The sequence below is a fragment of the Rhinolophus ferrumequinum genome, chromosome 25, assembly GCF_004115265.2.
Source record: "Rhinolophus ferrumequinum isolate MPI-CBG mRhiFer1 chromosome 25, mRhiFer1_v1.p, whole genome shotgun sequence".
NCBI lineage: Eukaryota > Metazoa > Chordata > Mammalia > Chiroptera > Rhinolophidae > Rhinolophus > Rhinolophus ferrumequinum.
In genome coordinates, this window is record NC_046308.1 from 26,480,698 (window position 1) to 26,504,273 (window position 23,576).

The 23,576-nt window shown below is 38.6% G+C and overlaps 1 protein-coding gene across 3 annotated transcripts in view; it reads left to right on the plus strand.

The window, feature by feature from the left end:
* The window catches only part of FAM118B (family with sequence similarity 118 member B), a 47,728-nt gene that overhangs the window by 8,604 nt on the left and 15,548 nt on the right, over positions 1–23,576 (plus strand). For all 3 annotated transcript variants that reach the window (XM_033097585.1, XM_033097582.1, XM_033097583.1), the window contains exons 2-3: positions 17,048–17,140; positions 20,717–20,969. In XM_033097585.1, the coding sequence (XP_032953476.1) occupies positions 17,055–17,140; positions 20,717–20,969 (339 nt within the window). In that variant the 5' untranslated portion in view covers positions 17,048–17,054. The remainder of the gene's footprint in view (positions 1–17,047; positions 17,141–20,716; positions 20,970–23,576) is intronic.

The following is a 23,576-nucleotide window of genomic DNA, read 5'->3' on the forward strand; positions in this document are numbered from 1 at the left end:
ACAGATTTGGGAGTCATTGGCATTTACTTGGTATTTTAAACCGTTGGAGTAGATGGGGTGGGGCGGGGAAGGAATATGTAAAGTGAGCAGGCTGGAGAGCCTGACATAGACTGTGGACCCCCAGCACTTAGTTAATGGGCAGAGAAAAAAGAGCTGCCCCTCGAGGGATGGGAGGAAAACACAGCGTCCAGAGGAGGATGGAATTGTGTCAGATGCTTCCAACAGGTGAAGGAAGATAAGCACTAACAATTTCATTGAATTTTGCCTTAAAGGGATCTATTGCCCATAAAAACTGTCCTTCGTTTTTCTCAAGCACAATTGTTAATCTTTGTACCTTCTACATGCACACTAAACTTAACAGAAATAATAAACATTTGTTTACAGTTCTATTTCCCCTAAAAGGTAGAGATTTTTCCAAGGTGTGGCCCTTAAGGGTATGGCCTAAGGTCTGAGTCATCTTTGGTGAGACAGTATTGCATTGTATGTGTACAATATGGACTTGAGCCAGCGTCCCATGTCTAATGTGTAATAGCCGTGTGAGCTTCAGCGGGTACTTAATGCCTCTGTCCTTCGAGTCCATTACCTATGGCGTCTGTGATATGTGCTGTTAATAATGTCTACTTCAGAGAAGAGTGAACGTAAAGTGTAGAAAACAGTGCCTGGCTCATTGTAAATGATAAGTGGTGTTTGCCGGATATGGTAACAGTAATATTCTTGACACAGTGTCTGGCATTTAACAGATATTTGAACATGAATACTCAACAACTTGTGACTAATGTAATTCCTATCATTTCACTCTAAAAGCATATATGGAATATAGTCGCGGCCAGGCCATTGGAAAACTACAGACTAGAAGTGGAGTGAGTTAAGTGCATGTAACTCTGTTTTATAAAACAAATCTATGGACTTTTTGCAAAGTACTTTGTGATCTTAGTTTGTTTTCATGTAGTTGGGAAGGAGAAAACCGAAAGATAAAGAAGGCTGTTCCAGAGCAGGTGAGAACTTTTATGTGTAGGAATAAACATTAGCCGTAAGCAGGTGAGTCGTGGCTATCAGTCACAGTATTTGTTTGGCTTAAAAGAAACAATACTACAACTTTACCCATTCATCCTGGTTGTTTTTCCTTCTCTTTTAAGAAAAAAATTTTAATTACAGTTGACTTAAATATTATATTAGTTTCAGGTGTATGACATAGTGATTAGATATTTACATAACTTAAAAAGGGATTGCCCCAAAAAAGTCTACTACCCATTGGACACCATACATAATTACTATAGCAGTATCAGCTGTGTTCCCTATGCTGTACTTCACATCCCGTGACTGTTTTTATAACTGGCAGTTTGTACTTCTTAACCCCTTCACCTTTCCCACCCATCCCCCCAGCACCCTTCCCATCTGGCAACCACCCTTTTGTTCTCTGCATCTACAAGTTTATGTCTGTTTTGTTTGTTCATTTATCTTGTTCTCTAGATTCCACGTATAAGTGAAACCATACAGTATTTGTTTTTCTCTGTCTGACATATTTCACTTAGTAAATACCGTCTGGGTCTACCCATGTCGCAAATGGCAAGATTTCATTCTTCATTATGGCTGAGTAATATTCCATTGTGTATATGCACCACATTTTCTATCCATTCGTTTATCAATGGACACTTGGGTTGCTTCCATATCCTGGTTATTGTTAATAATGCTGCAGGAAACGTAGTGTTTTTGAACTAGTGTTTTGAATTTTTTCAGATAAATACCCAGAAGTAGAATTGCTGGGTCATATGGTAGTTCTATTTTTAATTCTTTGAGGAACCTGTTTACTGTTTTTCATAGTGGCTACACCCATTTGCAATCCCACCAGTAGTGTGCAAGGATTCCCTTTTCTCCACATCCTCCCCAGCCCGTGTTTGCTGATTTATTGATGAGAACCATTCTGACAGGTGTGCGGTGATAGCTCATTGTGGTTTTGATTTGCATTTCCCTGAGGATTAGTGATGTTGAACATCTGTTCATATGTCTGCTGGCCATCTGTGTGTCCTGTTTGGAGAAATGTCTGTTCAGATCCTCTTACCATTTTTAAATCAGATTGGGGTTTTTTTTTGGTGTTTAATTAGTTCCCTGTATAGTTGGGGTATTAACCCCTTATTGGATATGTCATTGGATATGGTAAATATCTTCTTCGTTCAGTAGGTTGGCTTTTCGTTTTGTTGGTTCCCTTCGCTGTGCAAAAGCTTATTAGTTTGATGTAGTCCCATGTGGTTATTTTTTTGTTTGTTTCCCTTGCCCCAGGAGATACGTCAAAAAAAATATTACTAAGAGCGAAGTCAAAGAGTTTACTGCCTCTGTTTTTTTCTAGGAGTTTTATGGTTTCGGGTCTTATATTTTATGGTTTTGGGTCTTATATTTAAGTCTTTAATCTATTTTGAGTTTACTTTTGTATGTGGTTTAAGAAATTGGTCCAGTTTTATTTTTTCCATGTATCTGTCCAGTTTTCCCAACACCATTTATTAAAGAGACTGTGTTTATTGCATATTCTTGCCTCCTTTGTTACAGATTAATTGACCATATAGAGGCATGGTTTTATTTCTGGGCTCTGTTCTGTTCCATTGGTCTCTGTGCCAGTACCATGATGTTTTGATTACTATAGCCTTGTAGTATAATTTGATATCAGGTAGCATGATACCTCCAGCTTTGTAGTTCTTACTTAAGAGTATTTTGGCTATTCGGGGTCTTCTGTGGTCCCATATAAATTTTAGGATTATTTGATCTAGTTATGTGAAAAAGGCCATTGGTATTTTGATAAGGATTGCACTGAATCTGTAGATTGTTTTGGGTAGTATGGACATTTCTAACTATGTTAGTTTTTCCTAGCCACGAGATTTGATTTATTTGAATCTTTTTAATTTTCTTTCTTCAGTGTCGTATACTTTTCCAAATACAGGTCTTTTACCTCCTTGGTTAAATTTATTCCTAGGTATTTTTATTCTTTTTGATGCAATTGTAAATGGGATTGTTTTCTTAATTTCCCTTTCTGATATTTTGTTACTGGTATGTAAAAATGCACCCAACTTCTGGATATTAATTTTGTATCCTGCTACTGTACTGAATTCATTTATTAGTTCTGATAGCCTTTTTGTGGCATCTTTAGCGTTCTCTCTACATATCATCATGTCATCTGTAAATAATGGCAGTTTTACTTCTTCCTTTCCAATTTGGATGTCTTTTATTTCTTTTTCTTGTGTATTGCTGTGACTAGGACTTCCAGTACTAGGTTGAATATAAGTGGTGAAAGTGGACATTCTTGTCATATTTCTGATATTAAAGGAAAACCTTTCACCTTAACACTGTTGAGTATGATGTTAGCTGTGGGTTTGTTATATATGGCCTTTATTACATTAAAGTATATTCCCTCTGTCCCATTTACTGAGTTTTTTTTTTTAATCATAAATGGATGTTGGGTTTTGCCAAAAGCTCTTTCTGCATCTATTGATACGATCATAATGATTTTTATCCTTCATTTTGTTTATGTGGTGTGTCACGTTAATTGATTTGCAACTAGTGAACCAATCTTGCATCCCAGAAATAAATCCCACTTGATTGTGATATATGATCTCTTTAATGTATTTGCTGGATTGGGTTTTCTAATATTTTGCTGAGGATTTTTGCATCTTATGTTCATCAGGGATATTGGCCTATAATTTTCTTTTTTGTAGTGTATTTGTCTGATTTGGGTATTGGGGTAATACTAGCCTTGTAAAATGAGTTTGGGAGCCTTCCCTCCTCTTCAACGTTTTGGAATAGTTTGAGAAGGATAAGTATTCATTCTTGTCTGAATGTTTAGTGAAATTCACCTGTGAAGCCATTTGGTCCAGGATTTTGTTTGTTGGGAGTTTTTTTAATTTTGTTAGTAGTTGTCAGTCTGTTCAGATCTTCTTTTTCTTCCTAATTCAGTCTTGGAAGCTTGTATGTTTCTAGTAATTTATCCATTTCTTCCAAGTTGTCTGATTTATTGGTATATAATTGTTCATAGTATTTTCTTACAATCCGTTGTATTTCAGTAGTGTCAGTTGTCACTTTTCCTCTTTCATTTCTGATTTTATATGTTTGAGTCCTCTCTCTTTCTTCATGAGTCTGGCCAAAGGTTTATCAATGTTGTTTATGTTTTCATAGAATCAGATTTTGCTTTCATTAATCTTTTCTACTTTTTTAAGACTATTTCATTGATTTTTCACTCTGATCTTTATTATTTCTTTCTTTCTCACTTTGGGCTTTGTTCTTCTTTTTCTAGTTCCTTTAGATGTAAGTTTAGATTGTTTATGTGAAATTTTTCTTGTTTCTTGAGGTAGGTCAGTGTTGCTATGAATTTCCCTCTTAGAACTGCTTTGGCTGTGTGCCATAGATTTCTTTTTTTGGGGGGGGGTGGTCATTGTGTTTTAATTTTCATTTGTCTCAAGGTATCTTTTGATTTCATCCTTGATCTCATTGTTAACCCATTCATTGTGTAGTAGCTAGCATGTTATTTAGCCTCCATGTGTTTTTCAGTTTTATTCTTGTAATTGATTTCTATTTTTATACCATTGTGATCAGAGAAGATGCTTGATATGATTTCACTCTTCTTAAGTTTACTAAGTTTTGTTTTGTGGTCTAACATGTGGTCTGTCCTGGAAAATGTTCCATGTGCACTTGAAAAGAATGTGTATTATGCTGCTTTGGGGGTAAAGTCTTTAAAAATAGCAATTAAATCCATCTGACCTAATGTGTCACGAAACGCTACTGTTTCCTTGTTTATTTTCTGTCTGGATGATCTATCCATTGATGTCAATGGGGTGTTCAAGTCCCCTACTATTACTGTGTGACTGCTGATCTCTTCCTTTATGTCCATCAACATTTCTTTTTATATTTAGGTGCTCCTGTTTTGGGCGCATAGATGTGTACAAGAGTTACATCCTCTCATTGAATTGATCCCTTTATCATTACAAAATGACCTTCTTTGTCTCCTGTTACAGCCTTTATTTTAAAGTCTGTTTTGTTTGATATGAGTATTACTACCCTAGCTTTTATTTTTCGTTTGTTTCCATTTGCATGAAATATCTTTTTCCATCCCTTTACTTTCAGTCTGTGTGTGTCTCTTCGATCTGAAGTGGGTCTCTTATAGGCAGCACATGTATGGGTCTTTTTTGTTTGTTTGTTTTTTAAACCGTTCAGCCACCATATATCTTTTGCTTGGAGCATTTAGTCCATTTACATTTAAAATAACAGGTAGGTATGTAGTTATTGCCATTTTGTTATTTGTACTTTTGATACATACATATTTTTCATTCTTCTTAAAGAAGTCCCTTTAACATTTCTTATTATACCTGGTGGTAATGAACTCCTTTAGCTTTTTCTTGCCTGGGAAGCTCTTTATCTCTCCTTTGATTCTAAATAACGGCCTTACTGCGTAGAGTAATCTTGGTTGTAGGTCCTTTCTTTTCATCACTTTCAGTATTTCATGCCAGCCCTTTCTGGCCAGCAAAGTTTCTGTTGAGAAATCAGCTGACAGTCTTATGGGAGCTCCTTTGTACTTAACAAATGGTTTGGTTTTTTTTTTTTTTTTTCTTTTTCTGGCCGCTTTTAAGATTCTCTTTTTGTCTTTAATATTTGGTATTTTAATTATAATATATCTTGGTGTGGGCCTTTTTGGTTTCATCTTGTTTTGGGCCTTGCTGTGTTTCCTGGACTTGTATGTGTATTTTTTTCACCAGGTTAGGGAAGTTTGCTGTCAGTATTTGTTCAAATAGGTTTTCAATCCCTTGCTTTCTCTCTTCTTCTGGTACCCTTATGATGTGAATGTTGTTATGCTTGATGTTGTCCCAGAGGTTACTTAAACTATCCTCATTTTTGGGGGGCTTGCCCGGTGGCTCAAGTGGTTGGAGCGCCGTGCTCCTAATGCCGAAGTGGCCGCTTGGATTCCCACATGGGTCAGTGAGCTATGCCCTCTACAGCTAAGATTGTGAACAACGGCTGTCCCTGGAGCTGGGCTTCCGTGAGCAGCCAAAGGTCGGCGTGAGCGGCCGTGTGCTGTCAGAAGCGGCTGTGGGCTGCTGTGTGCTGCTGTGGGCTACCGTGTGCTGCCATGAGCGGCCTGCAGCCAGCGTGAGTGCCCAGTAGCCGGCGTAAGCTGCTGTAAGTGGCCAACCGACGGGCCCACCAGCGATCGACGGTCTCAGCCGGTGGGGAGTGCAAGGCTCATAATACCAGCATGGGCCAGGGAGCTGTGTCCTACACAACTGGACTGAACCGGAGTGAGGAGGGAGATGGAAGAAGGGGAGTGGAAACAAAAAACTATCCTCATTTTTAAAATTATTTTTTCTCTTTGCTATTCCGATGGGGTGTTTTTCACTACCTTGTCTTCCAGATTGCTGATTCGATCCTCTGCTTCATCCAATCTGCTGTTGATTCCCTTTTATGTATTTTTCATTTCTGTTATTGTGTTTTTTTTCTAACTTGTTCTTTTTTGTGTTTTTAAACTTAAAACTGATTTCTGCTTGTGGAAGTTCTCACTGAGTTAATCTGTTCTTCTCAGTTCATTGAGCATCATTATAACCAGTGTTTTGAACTCTGTATTTGGTGGTCTATTGCTTGTCTCTATTTCGTTTAGGTTTTTTTCTGGAGTTTTGTCCTGTTCTCTCATTTGGGATATGTTTCTTTGTCTCCTTACTTTGTCTGACTTCCTCTGTATCTTTCTGTGTGTTTGGTAGATCTCCTACGTCTCCCAATCTTGCAGAGTGGCCTTATGTAGTAGCTGTTCTGTGGGGCCCAGTGGCACAGTCTCCCTGTTCAATTGGCTGGGTGCTCCAGGGGTGTCCCTTGTGTGAGTTGTGTGTGCCCTCCTGTTGTAGTTGAGCCTTGATTACTGTTGGCACTTCATTTGGTGGGGTTGACTCTTAAGCTGACTCATTGTGAGGGCTGGCTATGACTACAGTAGGTGAGCTGTTGTGTGGGGCTGACCCCACAAAGCAGGAATCACTTTAGTGGGATTCTGGTACCAGCCAAGTCTGCTGCCCTTCAGGTTTGTCACTTATGGAACTGGTTGAGTGGTTCTCTGGTGTGGTCTGAAGTTGGCCACCAGGTGTGTTGGGTCTGGGGTTTTGGGAGGACCTCTGGTGAAGGCCAAGGTCAGCTGCGACTTGTGCCTGGGTTTGGGCTGCCTGGTGAGAGGTACAAAGTGATCTGCAGTTGGTTGCCGCTTGTTCGGGACTTGGAGGCGCTGGGGAGAGGCTATGCGGTGAATTGAGGCCGGCTGCCACTCGTTCCAGGCTTGGAACCCTTTGGTGGGTACCAAGATGTGAGATGGGGTCAGCGCCATTTGTGCCAGGTTTGTGGCCGCCTAGTTGAAGCTATGTTCCAGGCAAAGATTGGTGGCTGCTTATGGCAGGCTTGGGGCCACATGATGGGAGTCAAATACAAATTGAGACTAGTTGCCACTTGCGCCGGGCTTGGGGCTACTTAGCAAGAGATACAGGGCATGCCGAGGTCATGTGCTGCTTGTTTGGGTGTTGTGAACCTTTGAGAGATTTTAGGAAAGTCCTCAGCATGAGCCGATGTAGGCACCTTGTGTGGAAAAGCCACTGGAGGAGGTTGGGGGTAGTGCGCGAGTTGAGTGTGGCAGGTTTTCAGAAACTCTCAAGGGCGGATCAATTGGTATTATCCAGGTTAATGGAGAGCACAGATTTGGGACCTGCTAGCTGGGTGGGAGGAGCACGCAACAAAGGAACAGTGGTGCCTGCCAGTACTTCTGTGTCCAGAGAGGGCTGCCTTGACCCCTACTCCTCCAGCCCTCGCCCTGAAGCTAATCAGCTCAGTTCCTCCTCGTATGTCCCTGGTGCTTTTTGAGCTGCTGCCTCTGTACTGGGGCCCAGAGAGCTAGTGAGTTTGAGCAAGTGTGGCCATGCACTGACCCCTCAAGAGCAGTGCCTAGGTTTCCAGTAGCCCACCATCTCATTCAGATGCAGCCCCTGCTGGTTTCCACAGCCAGATATTATGGGGACTCCTCTTCCTGGTCACTGGTGTCTCAGACTGGGGGATGCAGTGTGGGGCTGAGACCGCTCACTACTCAGGTGGGACCTCCACAGCCAAGATATCCCTCCTGATTCTTTAACCACCACACGTGGGTGTGGGACCAGCCCATTCCTCGTCTCCATTCCTCCTACCAGTCTTGACGTGGCTTCTTGCTTATATCCTTAGTTACAGGGATTCTGTTCAGCTAGTCTAAGGCGGTTCTCAATAATGGTTCTGTCATTTAGTTGCAATTTTGATGTGGTTGTGGCAGGAGGCAAGCACAGCGTTAACTCACTCCACCACCTTTACCGGAAGTCCTCATCCTGTTTGTTTTACAGATCACAAAATTAAAAGTATCTGTTGATGTCTTAGACTTTAACTCATGGTAGCTACACACTCATTCAGTCGGCAGATATTTGAACATTCACTACACTGTGTCAACACTTACCTATAACAGAAACTGCTGGGGCTGGGGACATGATAAAAATAGACAAACATTTACTTGTTTTAAAAGAGCTCTTCCTCTTACGGGAGATGCTAATAATTGCAAATGTTAAGAGATGCAAACAAGGAGCTGAAATATAAATGCGGCACTTGGGTGATGTGGGTGGATAACCAGACTACAGAAAGTAATGTTTAAGCTGAGACCTCAAGGATGAGATGGGGGTAGAGGCTCTTGTAGAATATGTCACTCTAAGTCAAATTGTGTGTGTCAGCCAGGAAAGTTTGTGTTGTGTTCTGTGTGGCTCTAGAGCCTGGTGAATGAGGGAGAGTTCTGGGTGGTATGTTGTAAAGTGGTTTGAAGATGCCAGATCACGCCTGGTTCTTGTAGCCATCATGAGTTCAATTCTAGTAAACACAGTCAGAAACCATTGAATGATTTTAAACCATGACTTAATCCAATTTGTGTGCTGAAATCCCTTTTGCTGCTATATAAGCTTTCCTTCTAGTTGTATTTTAGATTTAATATATAAAACACAAGAAACTACTTTCTTAGCCAGAAATACTGACGTCCTTGAGTCATTTGCCAGAAAGAGTTCTTGCCTTAAGGATCCACCCTTAAAAATCAGTGTACATCTTAGATATCAGAAACTTGAGTTATAAAAATAAAATGATTTATACATACAAATGTTGAGTGAGTGTGAGAGGGTACTCTTGAACCCTTAAGTCTGAAATCCTTCTTCTGCCTGCTGGAATCAGATTACCTTTACTCACTGCTGTGACTGTTGGCATATCTGAAAAATTATAGTCTGAATGTTGATTTACTCTGTATACAACTTGCACAGGAATTTGTCTTTTCCCATTTGTTCTACTTTTTTTAAATGGCCTTTTAGGGTCCTTACAACATTAAAAGTGGTGATAGTATGTTTCTTTTAATAGGAAATGCTTTCTGTGTTGCACATTAAATTTCTTTTAATTCCAATCACGAGTAACATCTTGCATTTGAGTTAGTTCATTCAATAAATATTTGAAAACCTATTATGTGCAAGCACTGTTTTAGGGTCTTAGGATACCTTCTGAACTAAACAAAGATCCCTACTTTTGAGGAGCTTGCATTGCAGTGGGAGGAGTCTAGTGACAAATAATAAACATAATTAGTATCTTTATTGTATTTCTGATGTAATTAGTATATTAGAGGGTGGTACATGCTATGAAATAAAAAGTAAAACAGTTAATGCAGTGTTGGAGGTTGCAGTTTAAAATAGGGTGGTCAGAATACCGTGTTTCCCTGAAAATAAGACCTAGCCGGACAATCAGCTCTAATGCGTCTTTTTGGAGCAAAAATTAATATAAGACCTGGTCTTATTTTACTATAATATATGACCAGGTATAATATAAGTAATAAATATAATATAATAATATAATACCACGTCTTATATTAATTTTTGCTCCAAAGGACGCATTAGAGCTGACTGTCCGGCTAGGTCTTATTTTGGGGGAAACTCGGTAGCATCACTGAGAAGGTATGATTTGAGCAAAGGCTGGGAACCCTGTGTAGATACCTGGGGGAAGAGCATGCTGGGTAGAAGGAATAGCCAGTAAAAAGAAAGGCCCCAAGACCAGAGGGGACGAGGCCTGATTGAGAGACAGGGAAGAGGCCAGTGTGCCCGGAGGAGGGTAATGGAGTCCCTCCGCTTTCTGGGAATGGTCTCCTCAGTCAATTTTAGGAAGTTCATCAGCCAAAACAAATGAATAATTAGGCAAAGAATTTCCATCCCATGAATGTTCTGCAGATGGTTACCTATGAACACACAGACTTCTGTCTTCAGTTCAGTTAGGTAATTTCAGGTAACACAGAAGTTTCTTAAATCCATGTCAAAAGGCAGCTAAACAGCAAAAATCTCTTTTTTCTATAAATAAAAAACTGATGTTAGAGCGCATGCTTGGAAGATCTTGCATTTAGTAAAAACTGAAAATTTTACCATTCCAATTTGTAGATCTCCAAGTTTTGTTTTACAGCAGAGGACGGGCCAAGATGCCAAATGCACTCATTTCTAAGAGGAGCAGTGATGGGTGAAGATCGGGCTGAGTCAGGTGAACGGTCCTTTAAGAGCAGGTTTTGTTAACCTCCCTTAGCTCTTTCAAGCTCAGTAGCTCTGAATACTTTTAACGTTTGTATTGGTGGTCTGCATTTTCTCTTCTTTGACTCGGTGAAAGTTTGCATGTGTTTCTTAAGTTTCCAATCTAAATCCAGCACACTGCTTTCATAAGACTCTATTCAATGACTGATAGGTACAGTAGAATATGGCCAGTCATGTGCATATCAAGTACACTGCGTGGGTCTATATCTTCAGTATCATCTTTGTTGCAGATGCACAGTACTCTTTATAAAGAACCAGGCTCGGTTTATCCAGTGAGATCACTAGAGCTTTCCAGCTTTCCTTGCCCATAGCTCATCTTTTCCCATGTTGTTTCTGAATTTTATTTTTCATAGAGTATCCTCTTGTAGTTTCTTAAACTTCTTTCTCCTCTGCTCCTTTCCTAATTTGTCACAGTTGTTTCATGTTGGAGTTCTATCTGTGAATTGCTATCCATTGCTTCTTCTAGAGTAGTCTTCCATGAGGTTGAAGCTCAGGTAAGATCACACTTAAGAAAATGCTGAGAAACATGGGTCTTTTGACTTTCTCAGCAAAACATTCTACTTTGTTCTCACAATAAAAGAGGAAAATGGTATGGTTCATATAACTGTGAGTTAGAAGGGCCCTTGAAAAATTTGCCAGGACTTTTCTTCCTTCAGGTAGGACTGCATATGAATCACCCCCAAATTAAGTAGTCTACCCTCTTTTTCTTTAAAAGGAAATCCAGTTCCATTGCCATGCTCAGTGGGAAGGAAGGTCAAGAGCTTCGCATTTAGTAGACATTTAATAGATGTTGAATGACAAAATTAAAAAAGAATTTGACTACACTAAATAAAAGCAAGCTTATTCTTAAATCCCTCTCTATTGGATATCCTAATAACTGAGTTTGAAACATAATTAAAAACCTAAGATGGGTATCTATTCAGTTATTTTGCATCTGTTATATCTGTTTAAGATATTGTGCACTTGAGCATGAACTTGAAAGTAATGAATAAATTGGACTTGAGTGATTTATTTTTTTTATCTTAATTTTACAGAATATTTTATTTATTTTCCTTTCAGTTAACTCTAAGAATAATTGTAAAACATCTCCTTTGTATCTCTTAAATTCTGTCCTTGGTTTTGCTGTTAATGGGGTTTGGATTACATGGCCACAATTCGGGGACCTCTGAGATGTGTCACCTGGCATTGACAGGGAATTCACTTAATCACAATTATCATTCGCTATATTCGTGGCTTTTAATCATAACATTTGCTAAGCTTCATGTTGTCAAAATACCTTTTTTTCTAGTTGTAAACTCAGTACTGTTTAAATCAGAAATCCTCAAGCAAGTGAAAAGGGCGGGAAATTAGGGAGATTCTTATTAAACATTTTTATTTTTATCATGACAAAAGTCTTGCCTTCTTTAAGACTTGTCAAGTTTCACCTCATGGAGAGCTCCTCTGCAGTGATGCCATTTCCTGCGATCGCCCAGAGTTGGATGAATCTGTATCTGTATACAGCATGTTCTTTGTATTCTGTTGGCATGAAAAGCAAGTAGTTGAAGGTATCGCCATGCGTAACTCACACTGTCTTAATAGGAGGAATTTGCTTTTTAAGGACTCACTAGAACATAAAATCTTGGCCTTGAAAATTTACTTAATCTCATTTTGAATAAATAACCTATGTCATTTGTGATGAAATTGTATGATCGTACTACTTGATACATGGAAAATAAATACTTTTTAGTATTTTTGAAGTCTCCTTTCTTAGCAACATGTGTCATTGTTTTCAGGGTATACCTTCTCAGAAGTTGCACAGGAGGGAAAGCAGTGACAAAGTTCTCATTCTCGGTACAGTAAAAACATCAACTTCTGTCACCAATTTCTAATTCAAATCGGATTTTAATTTCCGTGTTCCATCATTCCTTCTTGAAACAGTTCAGTTCCCTATACGTGATGTGTTACTTTGGTTTTGTAAGTGAAAATAACTAATATAAGCAACGTCTGAGCTCTTGAGCTTGGAATACCAGTGTGGTTTGTTTTGGGACTTGAGTTAAAAGGCTTTCTGGAATTTGAGGTTATGCCCCTCAGTCCTTACTGTGATGAGGTCACCCTCACGCTCGTATGTGCGTCATTGTTTGCTGGTAAAATGCCAGGAATATGTGGTTATCAATGTAGCATTTTATCAGTGACTATGTTAAAGCAAATTTTCAGGAAATGAATGTGATATAGATTTTACCCAGCAGAAGGTAAGAGTGTGTGAGGCACATACAATTTCGGGGTAAAAGTAAGAGCAGATTGAGTTACCCAGCGGTTGAGGAAATACTTCAAGACTGGGGTACACAGAGGAATCAGATCCTAGCATGTTGAGGTGTAATTCCTGTCTTTCAGTTCCATCTTTTGGCGCACATTAGAAGGCAGAAAATGGAAAATTTGTTCTATACACTGACAGGAATGGCCACAGTCTACACTGTAGAACTGAATTCCTCCACTACCCGAGTCATCTATTTTATTTAATTTGTTACTTGTCAGGGAGCTTGTTTGGCACTCATATAGATCTTTTCCTTCCTCCCTACCCTCCTAGTTGCTAAAAACTAGATGTGTTGGAATTAGTCCAAAAGCCACGATTAGAGGGGTTTGATTTCTTCCATGTCAGAGGATGACTGTCTTTCTCCCTTAAAAAAATGAAATTATTAACCCTTTTCTTTGTTTACGCTGGAGAAATAAGCAGTCTTTATTCCAGTCACTGTTTAATTTTTTAAAATAGAAGAAGGAGGGGAGCTTTTAAATCAAGAAATGTACCACCTTCTTAAGCTATTCATTTTTGCCTTTTACTTCCAGGCAAAAATGCTGGCCTTAGTACTTTCTCTCTTGTCAATTTATTCCACCCACACATACACCAATGTGAATTCTGTGTTCCTTCTGGCCTGTCAGATGTTTGAGCTGAAGACTATACACCGTGGAAGCAGACGGAGAGATACATAGACTAGCATGAGGAACTCAGGCTGTGAGACCTCACTGATTCTTAGGTGGAAAAAGGCATCAGATTTTGCCATCTTTGCTGGCACCAAGATGCCACGAAAGCAAGGGCTACTGGGATTCTTCGATGTTTCAAATCCACAAGTCCTCTAGTTTGCTCAAACTGATTTTATTGGTATAACCAGTTTCTTTTCTGTCTCTTTTTTCCCCGTGTTTCTTAATGGATTTTTCCTAGAACACTTGACTTTTTTTCCCTTTTTCATCCACCAGATACAAGCATTCTATTTCCTGCCAAACTGACAGGTTTCAAAGTGTAACTGTCCTATCTGACATGAAGATTTAGGCCTTAAAACATTTGTTAATGAGGTTGCTGTTAACTTCTCTCAGCATTTACCAAGTATCTGACTCTTATTTTGCTGAACTCTGTTGACCTTGAAGGATTTCTCAGTGGCTTAGCAGTAATCGGAGTAATGAAGACACTGCCACAGATAATTGCCTTTGTTTTCTTGTGGCAGAAAACCTTTTTCCATCTCTGCTATACATAGCATGTCCCATTAAAATGAAAACTCAGATAGTGTTCACTTAAAGAAATTAAAAATGTGTCACGTAGTTGGTACACGTTAGGAATTCTGTGTAAGATTTTCACGATTAGCTTGGAAGCTCTTTAGCAGTAACTGCACGTTTAGGGTAAAACGCTAAGATGGATTTATTTTTTTTTCTGAAGCAATACTCTAGAAGGAATAAGATGTGGTTTATGCTTAGAAGCCACCAGGGTGTACATAAGAGATTGTATCACATGAAGCATCCTTTAGACTGAAAACAAGATGTTACCGGTTAGAAAACCGGGTGACTATATGATCAGATGTTATGTAGAATATTGAATTACTTCTCATTCAGTTCCTAAATAAAAGGACCCAAAACGTTCCAGTAACAACTTGTCAAGAGGTGTTGATCATATTTAATTATCTTAAATTATATAGATGAAGTGGACCTTCAGAACAGTTGCCTCTGTAAAGAAAAAAATCAGAAAGTTAGTCTTCAGGAGTAGAGACCAAGAATTGACCAGTGAAAACGACCTTGCATATTTTCCAGGAGAAAATGATAGGACCGACCTGGGGTTCTGGTGGAGTGGTGATGGCAGGCGGTGGCCAGCAGCCCGTCTCCAGAAAAAGCTGTGTGTTTCAGCTTCTGAGTTTAAGGGACTGCCGTGATTGCATCAGCAGAGTGCCTGGTCACGTACCAGCTGTTATTGCTGTACACAGAATTATTTCAAGTAAATGTGCTCTCCAGAACGTAGCAGCTTCCTTTTTTGATAGTTTTTGATAGTTTTGAACTACAGATTAAAAACAAAGCTGAGAAGCTAATACTTGAAGAACGTCTTTAGACAGTGATAGTGTGGTTGAGAGCATGGACTTGGAAGGCAGACCGCCTTGGTTTGAATTCTGACACCCAGCCTTTCTGTGTCTCAGTTTTCTCATCTCTAAAATAGGATAATAAAAGCACTTCATACAGTTATGGAGATTACATGAGTTAATATTTATAAATAGTGCCTGGCATGTGATAAGCACTATATAAGAGTTTGTTAAATAAAATGCTGGTTTAGTGGCTGAATTAAGCATTTAATTCTGAAGATGTCCGTTTTCAAAACTTAATAAACATTAAATTACTTCCCTGTATACTTTATTTTCATTTTCTCAATACACAGTAGTTTTTACATGGGTGTAATTTGTTCAGACGATGGGTTTATAGAACCATATTTAAGGAAAGAGCATAAGCATGCACACTTTTCATTGTGTACTTTTAAAAAATATTCCCAAACTGATGGGTTGTTCTTTATGTGGTGGAAGGAACCACTCTTCTACCACTACTTCTCCAATCTAGAGCATAGACTTTAGAGTAGGAAATTACTTCACAGAAATTAAAACTTAATACCGTGTTTCCCCGAAAATAAGACCTGGCCGGACCATCGGCTCCAATGCGTCTTTTGGAGCAAAAATTAACATAAGACTCGGTCTTTTAATGGTGATTAACTTCTGACTGTTGATATTAGCAAACCTAGAAGCTGTTAGACTATAATAAATGTTATGTACACTTAAAGAAAGGGAGGACCGCATATAATATGCCTAGTCTGTGTCCTACATTTAGCGAAAGAGTTGGGCTGTGTGATTTCATTTAGGTGTTTCCTATTTGCCTCATAAGAATCCCCTGAAGATTCTGATTCAGTGATTTTCGATTAGAGCCCAGAAACATACACTGTCTTTTAAATTAATGGACTGTTTTTAAGGACATATACTTTTAACAAGTATCTCAGATGATTATTAAGACAAGATTTACTGAGTTAAATAATTCAGCTGTCTTCTCTGAGCCCCAGATTTCTCACCAACAGAATCAAAGCTTTGACAAGAAAGACAGCCTACTTCCTAACTCATTTCTGTGATTCCTGTATTCCTAATGATTACGGTATTAAAGAATTCCATTGTGTTTGATGGATTTGAGGTGAGGAACTGAGCCTTCTATTTACCAGAAAAATTAAATCAGCAAAGTTTAAAAAATGTTTTAGTAAAGAAAGCTTTCTAATATAACAGTAAACTTCACATAATTGTTAGTAATTCCATTCTTTCTAAATTTGACCATAGAAGATAATAAAACCCCCCAAACTCTAATAATACATATTGTCTTCTGTATTGTGTGTATACACATACTGTTTGAAATATTGCTGTTTTAGAATTAATGGTCCTTAGATTTAGCAAGTTCACTAAAATTTCGAGCAATTAAAACTTCTCTTTATAGTTCTCATTCTAATTCACAATAATCTTTTACTTTTGCTAGTTGCCTCATCACCTGAACATAATTGGTCCTTTTCCGTATATCTCTGCTTGGTACCTTTCCCATTTATCACAGTGTCTCTGAGCCCACTCTGTGTTTAGCTGGAGAGACATGTCTCATTGCCAATGAGGACACGATCGCCGAGCAACAAGGAATGTATAACAATCAGTAAATGAGCGTTGATTGTTCTTGACCCAGTGATTTTTTTTTTTTTTTTACCTTATAGTAAATGGGTAATTGGGGGCTTTTGGCACATTTATCTGTGAGTCGTTTTATCCTCCTCTTTCCCAAACCTTTCTCATGGAAAGTAACAGGTATTTCTTAGGCTCCACAAAATGATGGCCAGTAATTGATATGAGTTGGCATTGGTGTAGGGGTTTTTTTGGCAGGGGGTTGGAGGGGAGACAACCGTCAGGAACAGAAACAAGATGGCAGTACGAAGCGCCAAAGTCATAATTTTGAGGTTACTTTGTTAGATGAATTTAATTCCTTAAGTCCGGTTGCTCATTAATTAATGAATTTCGGTCACGCAGGGGATACCTCTAGAACACTTCTAGGGTGTACAGCTTATTAAAACTGTTTAATGTATGTGCTACTTTGAATGGTACATATTACAGATCTAATTGTGGTCCGTGGTGTTTAATCTATTTTAGAAACTGGATGGCTTCTACAGGGAGCCAGGCCTCTGATATAGACAAGATTTTTGGATTCTTCAGTGATGGCGCACCCCCCACCAAAAAGCCCAGGTAAACGGGAGGGGAATCTGAGGCGTATAGTGAGTACCGCTACCACTGGTGGTAGGAGCGAAAGAGAAAGAACTGGCCCTACATCCCACTTGTTTTCACTAATTAACAGTGACCTGTATGGGAAAATTATTTTTATTTTGGATTTTATTTTTATTTTTTATCAAGGTCAGAAATGTACATAATTTTAAAAGTCAGTACTCGAAGGCTCATAATGCCTTGCTGCTCCTCAGAGACAATCACTTTCAACTTTTTATATGTTTCGCTAATATTTACATCCATCTTTCTAAGGGCTGTGTGTATGCTGCTATATGTTAGTGTTTCGGTTTTATGCATTTCCAATTAGAGACGGTAGAATAAGGCTTGCTGTCAGGGGCCCTCCCCCACACTGCTCCTCCCCCTCCACATCATATATATGTTTTAGATCACATTTTTCGGTTAAATCGGTTTTTAATATTTACATTATGTGACTGTATAAATTGTAGTCATAGATGAAACGAATATGTGTTGTTATTACATTTCTTGTCCAGTTTTCTCTCCAAGTTATTAAAAATTGTCTCATTTTTGGGGGGTTTGTTTGCTTTGTTTTCTGTGTACCTACCAATTTATCTTCAGACCCTGTGACAGAAGAGTCAGTCTCTTTGACATGCTGACACACATCAATTTGCTAGTTACATGTGCTTTATGGACGACACTCTGCTCTGGACAGTTGCTCTCAGCTGACTTCACTGTTTTCCTTTCCCATCACCCCGAGAATTCCTTATACGTCTCTCCTGTGTTGGACCCTGTTTACTGGATCTCAGGTCTTCTTTTTTGGTGTACTTCTTCATTTTGCTGAAGAACGTCCTCATTAGCTTCTTCAGTGAGGGTGCATAGGAGAGAAGCTTTTGGAGCCATCTGAAGATGTCTTCATCATACACTTACATTCATTTGATGATTTGGCTGAGTGTAGAATTTCAGGTAGCAAATCGTTTTCCTTAGCATTCTGAAGCCATTGGTCATTCTCTGCTAACATCTCCGTGTACCTGCCATAATAGCCATTCTCTTCTGATTCCCAGTCCCTTGTGTCACGTGATGTCTTATTTTTCTCTCAATAGAAGCTTGTAAGGATTTATTTTATTCTCAGTAACTTGAAATTTCTACAGTTTTTGTCTATTCTGTCTTTGTAGAACTCTTGGTATTCAGACATTGGACTTTCTAGATTAAGTCTCTAATTTTCTTATGTTTTTCTGTCGTGTTTTTATAATTCTACTTTCTCAGATTTTTTTCAGTTTTATCTTCCAATTTTATGAATTTTTAATTTCTGTTACGTATTTTCAGTTGCCAAGAAATCTTTTTGTTTGCCCATTCCTTTTTATAGCATCTGTTCATATTTCATAGATGCCATTTAAAAAAAAAAGTCTACATGAAGATGTCCTTGTTTTCTTTTCAATTTTTCTTCTTTCCTTTTATTGTCTCATTTCCTCCCAAGTTCCATTCTATCTACTGGTGGTTTTGGTGAAACTCTCATGTTTGGGGCTTTGCCCAAATGTGAGTTGAGCCTTATTTGTCTGCTCATATTTAGGAGAAAACCCTAAAAAACCAGTTGGACAATTGCATAAGGGGCTTGGTTGCAGATAGGCTTCACTGTGGGTATCAAACGTGGGACAGGCTCTACAGCTGACGAGCGCCCACTGATCAGCAGCTGGAGTCTTTTCTCCGGTGCTGGCCATTTTCCCCCTAAGAGGAATCTTCCCATCTGCTACTGAATGGGGTATGGGGTACAGGTACCAGTGTGTGGGAGTCTTCTTCTGGGGGAAGAGAGGAGGGGAGAGTCTTGTATTTCATATACAGACTTTTACACCCCTCCCCAAGCTGTGCACAGTGTTCTCAAATTCAGAATCCTCTGGTTCACCCTTTCTGGAAGGCGAGCCTCCAGGCTTAGAGCTCTAACTGCTTACTTAGTACAGCCTTGCAGTGAATCCCCTGTGTCGGCCCCACCTGCCCCGCCACCTTCAGATGTCCCTGGACAATCCCACGCTCCTACAGAGAGAATCCGCTCTTACTTTACAATTTCTAAAATTGTGTTGACCTCTGTTCTAGGCCGTCATCTTTTCCTGTTGTGCTTTTTATGAATTCATGCCTTCTAAAAAAATTACTATCAGTTAAGTGGAGTGGTGTTGGAAGAACCAGAAATGAACACAACTGTAAATATTTCCTTTTTTAACTGGAAGTCTTAAAGTAGGAAACTTGTACCTCAACTCTACGTTAGTATGAGGTAAAAAATTCAAATAGAACAGCACAATCAGGTGAAAAGTAAAAATCCTTTTTCTCCCCAATCCTCACAATTAACCATGATTTACAGTTCTTCTGAATCTTTCTGGACATTTCGGAGTTATATTTGTGTACGCTTCACTATCTTGATTCCCTTGAAATGAAACTCATTTTTCATTTGCCTCTCATATCCCTTATTAGTCTTTTCCAGTAGACTAGACTTTTGAGATTAGGAACTCCATTCTGTTCATAAATACATCATTAGTATCTACTGTAGTGTCTGGTACTTTATACATTTTTCATATGTGTTGAATGACTGAATGCAGGAGCTGGTAATAGGGAAGGCAATTCTAGAGGTTTCTCCCAAAGCAAGGGTCCCACGGCTAAAAGTACTGTTCGTTCTTGAGTTACGCCAAAATGCTGGTCCTGTTTCTCTTCATTTTATTATTTGGACAAAAAGTAGAGAAGGCAGTTTCTTGAGAAAAACATGCCAGCAGCAAACATTAAATAAATATATTTCAAACAGATTTTAATATAGTCTCCAGAATAAGAGGGGGTGGGGAACCAAAACCCGAAAAACCTACGCTCATGGGCCCTCGCCATAGAAGCTTTAGGACAGAATTATGTCTGTGCTTGTCCTGCTAAGAAAAGGAATGATTTTCACTTTTCATCATATCTGTGAGTATGTATTTCTTTGTTTATTTAGGTTGGTGAGACTCCTGTGTTTTCAGAATTCTCTTGGCTACTTTTTGTTTCTTTTTGGTCTGAGGATATCTGGAACAAACCAAAGGCAGACTTTTCCCCATGTGTTTGACTATCTCCCCCTCAGTTTTAGTCATGCTCTATTTTAATCATGTTCACAAAATATGAGCTTACATTTTTTTTATTGGTCTTTCATCTCCTGTTTTATGTTTCTCAGCAATAGCAATTTAATTTGTGTGGCGTTCTATTCTCTCAGGAATCCAAATCAAACACCTTCTTGTTTCAAGTACAACTTAGCAAAATTCATCCGAGCCTTAATATAATTAGACCTTTCCTAATATTTGTGGGTTTTCTTAGATTGAGAGGACCACGAAGGAGAAAACTTGATTTTAAGATTACTTTTTAGGATTCCTGAAATAGGTTTATTACTTTGTTTTTCAGCAAGCGCTGGCACAATATTTTGGTCTTTTTGATTAAGCTACTTTGGAGAGGTGTCAGAAACTGGCATTTATCATCTTTGCAGCTATAAAAGTTATAGCCGAACACCATGGTTTTAGACAGCCTCTCCCTGTGCCTCATGTCCGTTGGATGTTCCACATCCTCTCATTTGTTGGACTTTTTCAGGAAGCTGCTTCCAAGCTTAAAAACTAAGAAGCCTCGGGAACTGGTTCTGGTGATTGGAACAGGCATTAGTGCTGCAGTCGCACCTCAGGTTCCAGCTTTGAAATCCTGGAAGGGGTTAATTCAGGCCTTACTGGATGCTGCCATTGATTTTGATCTTCTAGAAGATGAGGAGAGCAAAAAATTTCAGAAATGTCTCCATGAAGACAAGAATCTTGTGCACGTCGCCCATGACCTTATCCAGAAACTCTCTCCTGTGAGTACTCTGCCGTTTGAAATGTCCTAAAACCCATCACATGCATGCTGAATGTAATCAGGATATTCATTTGTAACGTGTCGATTTGCACAGCATTCACCTGTTCTGCAAAATGTCTGTTTATGGACCTATTCAGGGTAGTCATCTTGACTCCATTTCAGGGAGAGGGAGAGAGACAGAGGGGCGCAGGGGCAGGTAGGGAGAGAGAGAGAGAGGAGAGAGAGAGAGAGAGAGAGAGAGAGAGAGAGAGAGAGAGATAAGGCCTTTATGTGTACGTAAATGAGACCACTGTTCCATTATCATTGCATTTTGAGTTTACTTTATTCTGTGCTCACTACTATAAAAGCTGTGTTCGCTGGCAGCCATTCCTTTTAGGGAACCTCAGAAAGATTACAGATAATGCTTATCGTTTTATGGATGAAGCGACACAAGCTTTTAATGTTCCTTTTAAGGCAATCACTCCAAATATTTATAAGGAATTCTGTCTTGCTTTTTTATTATTATTATTAGTTTCCGGTGTATAAAACAATGTAATAGTTAGACATTTATGTCCCTCACAAAGTGATAACCCTCCTCCCCATCTTGCTTTATCAAACTGAATTGGATACCAATTCCCTACTGGCTAAAGGGCCTCCTTGTCTTGTGTTATCGTAAAAATGACTTAAAAATCAGGATTTGCTTAAGAAACATCTGGAAATAATAGAGTAGCCAAAGCATGTTCTAAATCTTAGTAAGTCAAATGCACTTTTAAAAAAATATGTAACTCTTATTCCTTAAAAAATAGGTATTTAAAAGTAATTTCCTTCTGGTTCATGACTCATTTCAGAAACTTAGGGCCTTTTACTTCCTCTTTTCACTTCCTTGTCCTTAATTGAGATAAACTGTTACTAACCTAGAACTATGTAAATAATTAATAGGCTTTAAAGAGTTCCTGGGACCTCCACCTCATACCACATAGAAAAATTGACTCAAAATGGATTAAAGACTTAAATATAAGAGCTAAAACTATAAAACTCTTAGAAGAAAACATAGGATTAAAGTTTCATGACCTTGGATCTAGGAGTCATTTTTTAAACATGACACCAAAAGCACATGTAACAAAGGAAAAAAAGATAAAACACTTCATCAAAGTTAAAACCTGTTAGGGTCAAAGAACACTACCAATAAGTGAAAAGGGAGCTTCAGAATGGGAGAAAATATTAGCAATTCATAAATCTGATAAGGGTGTAATATCCAGGCTATATAAAGAACTGTTACAACTTTACAATAAAAAGGCCAATAATCCAATTTAAAAATGGCAAAGGATTTGAATAGACATTTCTCCAAGGAAGATATACAAATGGCCAATAAGTACATGAAAAGGTGCTCAACATCGTTAGTTATTAGAAAAATGTGCATAGAAACCACGTGAGATATCACTAGGATGACTAGACTCAAAAAGTCAGTTAATAAGTATTGGCAAGAACGTGGAGAAATTGGAACCTTCACGCACTGTTGGGACTGCAAAACAGTGCAGACAATTGTTTGAGGAACTTCAGCACAGTCCAGCAGTTTCTCAGACAATTAGTATAGAGTTAGTATATGACCCAACATCCACTTCTAGATACATACCCAAGAGAGATGAAAACCTGTGTTCATCCAAAAACGTATAAATGAATGTTTGTAGCGTTATAGCATAATAGCCGAAAGGTGGAAATAACCAAAATGTTCATCAGCTGTCAAATGGATAAACAAAATGTGGCACATTCACACAATAGACCATTCCTTGACGATAAAAAGGAATTAAGTACAGATACTACGTGCCGCAACATGAATGAACCCGTTATGCTAAGTGGAAGCCAGTTATAAAAGACAACGTGTATTGGATGATCCCATTGGTAGGAAATGTCCAGGACAGGGAAATCTGTTAGACAGAAAGTAGTTGCCTAGGGCTGGAGCAGCGATGGAGGGCCGAGGGTGATAGTTAAAGGGTCTGAGGTTTCTTTTTGAGATGATGAAAATGTTCTAAAATTGACTGTGGTGACAGTTGCACATATCTGTGAATCTACAAATAATCATTGAACTGTACACATCAAATAGGGGAATTGTGTATATTTAAAGTGCATCATATCTCATAGCTGTTAAAAAACGTTAAAAGGATGGAAAAGGTGTATGATTCGAACACTCATCAATAGAAAGGGAGAGGGCTATTTAATATCTGAAAAGTACACTTGAGAGCAAAGAGGAAAGAAAACATACTTTTTTTTTTAATGTCCAAAAATTTTACAAAATTATTGTCATATGAAAGATAATTCAAGACTATATAGCCAAAAAATGTAAGGGAAAAGGATTAAAGAGGTGTTTCAGCCAGTTTATTAATAAAAATGTTATTTTTCTGGGGAAAGAAAAGAAAGAGCTTGTGGGGAAAAAGTATTGTATCAGACCAGGAAGACTAGTGAAGATGAAGAAGTCCTGTTTTAAACTGCAGTGTTGCTGTGCCACCCTGTAACCTTGGCAGTGGCCCTCATTAATCCATTCAAACAGTCTCCTGAAAATAGAAAGCATAACTTTGCTAGTTTGGGTTAGTTATGATTGAAAGTAATGAGAAGGTTTAAAGTCAGTGTCAAT